General features: G+C 40.7%; 1 protein-coding gene across 1 annotated transcript in view; it reads left to right on the top strand.

Annotated features, from left to right (window-relative positions):
• LOC104957651 (neprilysin-like) overlaps nt 1–7,777 on the top strand; it is a 49,462-nt gene that overhangs the window by 36,107 nt on the left and 5,578 nt on the right. Inside the window, exon 12 of the mRNA XM_010785295.1 lies at nt 7,165–7,291. Within this exon, the coding sequence (XP_010783597.1) occupies nt 7,165–7,291 (127 nt within the window). The remainder of the gene's footprint in view (nt 1–7,164; nt 7,292–7,777) is intronic.

Genomic DNA, 7,777 nt, shown 5'->3' with positions numbered 1-7,777 from the left:
CCCACGCGGTGGTTTTGGAAATGCTCCCGATTTCTGAGGTCTCAAGGTTGGCAAGTATGCCGGGGACACATATTCATGTATAACAGACGTACAAAAGTGCATTTTGCATGATAGGTCCCCTTTAAGTTAAAATCTATATCCTTCATTTACAAAAAGCAATAACATGGTGAAAGTCAATAAATCCCATTTTTCAATGTTCAGTTATTGCCCAGCTTTACAGGTAGAAAATGCAATTTTGTTCACCAAGATAACATGAGGTTATGTTCATTACTTTTGTTCGGGAATTGTTCCTTTACTGGAAGGATGGCAGTAGAAACATAACATGTAACTGATGTAAGAAAGAAGTAGGGGTATTACATGAAACAACATGATTCAAAAGTTTTACTCAAAGCACTCGCTGAGATTTTAAAAACACAACAACATCGCCACTTAAGTCTACTCAAACAAGAAAAGAGCAGTCAAGAGACCAAACAGGGTAGTAATGACTCTAACAGTTTACAGATGATCTTAATTGCTGTTATGTATGCCAAACTGAGAACACACACAATGGATGATTTTAACACCTTAGTGTGATTTTGTATTTCTCTGTACGGCACTTTGGTCTGGAGGTTTGAAAGTGCTTTATAAATAAAGTTGGATTGGATAAAGATTAGAAACACTGAATGAATGTGCATAACTACAGGTAGCACAAAAGGTAAAAGTTGAACAAGAAGAAGGTTACCTTTATAGATAGTCCATCTTGGTTTTCCTCCAACACTGTCTGATAAGTGATGTTCCAGTGGATCGAATCAATGCATCCCTCATTACATTTTAGGTGCACTTACTTTGGTTTTGACCTCAAAATAGAGTGATTCAAGTAATCTAGTTGAACAGTTTTCTCATTATCTACTGATGCTTGTTTTTTAAACTCACAGTTCCTTCTGAAATTATTATTATCAATGTCATTGCCGGTAATTCAACTTGGTGAGACAAGGTAAACGTATCTGATGGAAGCCAGGTCCAAAATACAAAATAAGACTCAAGTCAAAATGAAACAACGTTATACTATAGGCAGGGTTCATACACTTTTTCACCAATGATTTCCAATGACTTTTCCATGACTTCTTCATGACCTTTACCTGATTTTCCATGACCAAAAACAGTTAAATGCCATTTTACGTTTCATTACTATACGATACAGTATTTATTATCATTATAGTATTACTATTTCAGCTATTAGATAAACTATAAATTATATTTGATGCAACTTTAGTTACATTTCCATGCCTTTTACAAAACTTTGGGAAAAATATTGTTTTCCATAACTTTTCCAGGGCCTGGAATTAGCATTTTGAACTTCCATGACTTTTCCAGGTTTTTAATGACCGTAAGAACCCTGTATAGGTCTTTTGTATAGCATACTCCATTGCAAGACTACGTTTTGAATGAAAATGTGAGTGTGCTGTGCCCACATGTTTAACGATATCAGAGCCGTGGCCCTCCATGTCTCGGATCAACAGACAACAGGTCTGATTGGATTAAGACACTCTACAGTGGATTAGTCATGTCTGGTGTGATGCTGGACACATGGAGAGAGGAAGAGAGAGAGCAGTCTGCCTGGTTTGGGTTTGCATTCAAATCTCAAAACTGGATGTATGTGGTTTAGTTTAATCTCATAACTGTGACAAAGGGGGTTTTATCACAGCCAGTGTACGTGAATGAAATACCAGGATAAATACTGATGCTATAATGGAGATTGGCAGCTCATTTAGTTTGTAGTAAATGTACCAAACATCCACCACTGAGCTGAACATGCCTCGTAATTGCCATAATAAAAACAGAGGAGTAATGTAGGCACAGCTCTGTCCTAATGTGTACATCTACAGTAAATGATAGGCATGTTCCATGAAACTATCACGGGGGATCATCAAACATCATAATATGTTATTTCTAAATGGCCGTCTGTGTTCATCAAATGCAGGTTTAGTCATCATTGGGAAAATATATGTATGATGTTGTTTTAAACAACTCATAAAACAGATGAGAATTGAATCGGTTTGGAGTTCATTGCAAGTTCCTGGCTATTTCTTAGAGAGACGGTGAAGACTGTAATACCTTCTGACTCGTACTGTAGACAATGTTTAATGAAATGATGTATCATTTTCCGAATGCGAGATGTTGTTAGCCTCACTAGCTTCTTTATTTTATGTTTGAAACCTTTCCCTCATTATTCCGTTGCATCTGTTTTTAGGCACGGCAAGTATATTTGTACGGACAAGTCTTGTAGGACGGTTTACTACATTTTGACTTTGTCAGACTTCACATGGTTGTCATTGTTCTATTAATTATGTTGCCAGTGTCAAGAAGGCGGGTCTTACATATTTAATATAATCCTGTCACATCCTATTTAGGGTTTGGATTACAGCAACAGCCCAATATATGTGCCACATTCTGGTGAGGCACTGCAATTAATAATGAATGTACCTGTTCCTTTGACATAAATTATCTCCATTGAAAAATACTTGTAAAAGAGTATGGAGTGTGTCACATTATGTGGTTCAAGTCAAGTTTGAGTCATTCTCTCATTAAGCGTGGTCTGCTGGTGCATCTACTCCAATGTATGAAGTGTAATCTTTCTTTAATTGAATGCCATTTAGAGCAGACTTATCAGTCTCCACCAATCCTGTGTGTGTGTGTGTGTGTGTGTGTGTGTGTGTGTGTGTGTGTGTGTGTGTGTGTGTGTGTGTGTGTGTGTGTGTGTGTGTGTGTTGGCAGAGGTAGTTTGTCACCAGTGTGTGGTAGTGACTCTACCCTGCCCTTCCCTGTAGTCCTCTCCTCCCTCCTGCCACCATGGAGCAGCCTGCCTTTTAATTACCTGGATCACGAGAGCGAGTGAGTTAGTGAGGGAGGGAAAGTGTGTGTGTGTGTGTGTGTGTGTGTGTGTGTGTGTGTGTGTGTGTGTGTGTGTGTGTGTGTGTGTGTGTGTGTGTGTGAGGCAGGGATCGAGTGAAGCATGACATTCCAGTGTGCCTCGTAATCTGTAAACTGATATTGTCTCTGAATGCAAACTAAACAGGAGAAGAAAGGAGGGAAGGTGTGAGTCTGGGAGGTGGAAGAGGGTCTCTGTGTGTGCACGGTAAATCAGAGCAAAGCGTGGCTCCCAGTGTGCAGCAGATTGCCTCAGCTCACACCACTGCCTCCGCAAATTAATACCATTGATTTTCCTTTGCCTGGCGTCCAATACACACACACACACACACACACAGAAACACACACACTGGCTGGTCAGAAGGTAGGTATAGGATAGTGGATCAAACTGCTGGGGGAGTCTTTACCGCCTCCTTTGCGAGCACACTGATGCAAGCACACGCAGCCATATGCACCAAATGAATGATGGGATACAAATGAAACGAAGGAAAAATAAACTGTCGGTTCTGCTACCTCCCTTAACACTAGGACACACACACACACACACACACACACACACACACACACACACACACACACACACACACACACACACACACACACACACACACACACACACACACACACACACACACACACACAGTCAAAGTACTGGAGGCCTGCCAGGTAAATGAAGCCAGAAGCAGAGGGATTGTCAAAGTGCTTTGAGTGCTGAGAAATATCCAAGGAGATAACAGAACACACACAAATACTGAGCCAGAAAGCTGAGAGACCTAGCAGGGTGCATCTGACACCGAGTGACATACAAATCAGAAAGAGAGAGATCCAGAATGAGATGAAAAGAAAAAGGGAAGACAGTTCCTTTATTCTCAGCGAGCATCCTGATGAATGCAGCTGATTGCAGTAACTAGAGGGCAGCAGGAAATGATCATTAATAATCCCCAGCCAACTCTTAACCATATGTCCTCCTCTACTGCATCACCAAGCCCATCTATCACTGTGTGAGTGTGTGGGTGAGAACACTTTTTGGCCTCTTCTTAGCATCAATTCATAACATGGGCGAACACAAATGAGTCATCGAAGTGCAGAGTGTTTAAGAGAGGAAACTTATCGAGAACTCCCCTTTCTTTTTAACCCGATACAGGAAGTGATAGCTGTGTTTAAGTTCCCCCTTATCATTTGGTGATCCTTGTGCCTGAACTTGTTTACTGACAATCTGAAAGGACTCATGGCAATGTGTATCTTGTGATGTCGCTTGACTTTTAAGGAGAGAAGAGTAAAATTAAGAATAAAACAGTTAAAATGTATAGCATTCAGAAACGGGTACTACACATAAAAGCAAATTTGTACTGTAACACGAGAAGGACCACATACTGAGAACAACTGTTACATTGTAAATATTAATCAACGCAAACAAACAAGTTTTAGACTACGGATTGGAGAGATCGAACAATTTGAATAATTTACTTTTAGTAGAAATCTTTATAAATATTATAAAGATAATACAATGATTGACAATACAACACATGTTTAAGAATGATACAAATAGTGCCGAGAGTCCATGGCCCAAAAAGTATCAATAAATCAAAGTGCTAAAATAGAAAACTTTAAAAGTAAAGTTCTGCCTTGACTATAATGTGAAATATGGCCTAACGCGAGCTTTTCTCTGCAGGCTTTGAGGCACAGAGTGTGTGAATATGAATTGAAGCAGGTTATGTCTCCTGTGCTGTCAGTTTGTAAAATGGCTGCTGTGCAGAGGCCATATTTCAGTTTGGATAAACCACGGGTTGAGCGCCACACAGCTACTTGCCTGCTAGCCTTGAGCGAGAGTAAACACTCTCAGCAGAGTTTATCAACCAGCCTCTCATCACTGTGCAAGGTCACCCCATTCTCAGAGACAGTGCAGAGTGTGTGTGTTGGTGTGTGTGTTGTACAGCAGTCCCAGGTCTGGGAAACCTTGGAAACGGAGTGGAACAGATCATTGGAGCTTCAACAATAAGGCAGCCTGTTGAGCATGGGAAGCTCAGTTGCTGCAGTCGGCCTGTCTTAGTACACACACACACACACACACACACACACACACACACACACACACACACACACACACACACACACACACACACACACACACACACACACACACACACACACACACACACACACACACACACACACACACACACACCTGTCATCTCTAATGGTGATTTATGCCCTGCGTGAGGGCAGGCATGCATAACTGTAGCAGTCACAAACACACACAGATCCTCTCACATATGCACTCACAGCTAAATGCACGGGGATACTGTATCTCCCTCTCTCCCTGTAGCTCGCTCTGCGTCTCGTACACCTCTAAAGAGGAAAAAACGACACGATGGATATGTTGTCACAGCAGAGCACACGAGGGAAAGAACAAAAGTAAAAGTGCATATTGGAAGATGGAATAAATGAGAGCTGAGAAGAAAAAAACATGGAAGCTAGAGGGATAGAAGGGAGAGAAAGAGAGATAGTTATCTCCCTGTTGACTATCACAGTCTATGCTCATTTGCCATACTGCTGTAGCTGTCCAATCTCTTTCTAGATATTTCCTTGGAGAAAAACTGCTCATTTTGCTCTCCTCTAAACGCAGAGTACACTAAGCTCCTGGTCTTATTGAAAACACATTTCTCACACGGATTCTCTCCGCAGTGTGTGTATATCTGAATGTGTATCTGAAAAATCAAAACATAAATATTTCCTAAATATACATAACATAAAGGAATTCAAACTGTTGAGGAAATGAACATGCATAAGCTTGCATTCATTGTTTAAATATACAGTGTACAAGTCAATCCTCAGTTTTACAGCATTTGATAATAAAACTGCAATTCTTATCAGTTTAAAATCAATTGGTTATTCAGTGTCTTATCTGCCATATCTGTGGATACTGGTGTTTGTTTATAGAGCAGATGCTTCAGATGGTTCATTTCATAGTAAAAAGTCAGTAGTAAAATGAATGCATGCTGGAATAATTAAACTGCCAGAGAAGTGTAACACTAGAGAGAGTGAAAAGGATGCTGACAGTGAAGACAAGAGTGTGTGATGGAGTTGTATAGTTTTCAACTTAGTGGATTATCGCTGTTGGCAAAATCTGGTCTGAATGCATTAAACTGCATTTAAAAAAAACATATTAAAAAAACATAAAGGATGAGGGAGAAACAGAACTTGAGTGTTATTTAACACCAAACTAACCATAACTAAGAATTACAAATGTGTTAGAGAAAGCATTCGACAATGTGAGTCATATATCTACATCGCATGTCAAAAACAAATCCCATTGAAGAGTCTGCACTTATTTTTCTTTTCTGAAACAAAGCACACTGCATACAGCCATGAGTCTTGCTCATGGCAAATTGAGCGGACACATTACTGTACGTGCACGTTCTGAGTTATGATTATGCTATTTCCATTTAAGAAATGTTTTAAATGTGTCTGTCTCTGCTTGTCTTTCTAATTAATGTCTATTCCATTCTCAGATGAAGCACAGACTCAATCATGACTGAAGTAGACTTAAGAAGACTATCATTTAAGATGGGATTTGGTACAGTCTCTGAGGTTTCAAAGAAAATATAAACGATCACCCTCTCACCGCAGTGCGTAAAGATACAGATGGTGAACTTGGAATATGTTCTTTCTTTTTAAGATTGCTGTGTCAGTTGGGAAATTAGAAAAAAGGAAACTCACTAAAACGGCACCATCTGTATCTTTACACTTGGTGTCAAGAGGGTTATTTAATTGAAGCAATTAAGCCCATTTGAAACTGGGTGAATACATTTACAAATTAGGTTTTGTTGCCATTTAATTTTTCACCTTGCACTGCCATGGTGAGCCTAGTTACCGTATACCTTGCAATAAATCACTATAACCAATAGTCCATGTCCTAACCCTAACCCATAGAACTCAAATGGACCTGTCTTAACAAAGATTTAGTAGCAACATTAACTACAGCTAACAGACGTTTTAGTAGCCTTTTGGTGAAACAGAGCTAACTGCAGACAAAGAATTCCCAAACAACAAACAGACAGACAGTTGGGTATTTCTCCTTCTTACTGTTGCACCACAAACAGCATAGGGAATACTGCTTTTAGCGCCATAACTAGATGTTAGCCTATCCTCTTTCCCCTACTCTGCTCTGCTCACTCCCTGCCCTTCCTATTCACTTCCATCTGTTCTCCTCTCCCTTCATTATCTCCATCCTCCTCTCTTGGTCTCTTCTTGCAGAGCAGTAATGTCCTTGCAACCCCCTCAATCATCCCCACAGAGGGAGAGTTGGAGGCAGTCCAAGCCCAGTCTCTTGAGTCCTGGCTGGGTGACTTCCAACCCGCTCCCCAGGCTTCACTCCAGGCCTGTGGGCCTGAGAGCTGGCAGCTCAGGGAGGCTATTGTCGAAGAGAGATTAACCACACATAGCAGCTATTGTAGAAAGCACGCACACATCTTGACACATAGAGACTCGTATTCCCTTAACATAACAGCTATTGCTTAACGTCAATAAAGAGTGAAATGGTACCAGGCAGACTACAGCCCAGTAGATTCTTCAACTGATAGTGTACGAGGTGAACAAATGTCATGTGTGTGCACAGCAGTGGTCTGTACACACTGAAGCTTGCACGTGCTATGTGCCCAGTAATTAATCCTGCTGAGGATATTGATTTTCTTTTCATGGTTATCCACAAGTGGATACCTAGTGTGTCTTAATCTGACCCCCCCAACACACACACACATACACACACACACACACACACACACACACACACACACACACACACACACGGACACACACACGCTCAGCCTCAGTGTGCAACAGCTTCTCTGCTTCACTGCCCAACCTCTTC

The sequence above is a fragment of the Notothenia coriiceps genome, unplaced genomic scaffold, assembly GCF_000735185.1.
Source record: "Notothenia coriiceps isolate Sejong01 unplaced genomic scaffold, NC01 NC01_scaffold00027531, whole genome shotgun sequence".
NCBI lineage: Eukaryota > Metazoa > Chordata > Actinopteri > Perciformes > Nototheniidae > Notothenia > Notothenia coriiceps.
The sequence above is the reverse complement of the archived record's forward strand: the minus strand, read 5'-3'. Positions and strand labels throughout refer to the sequence as shown.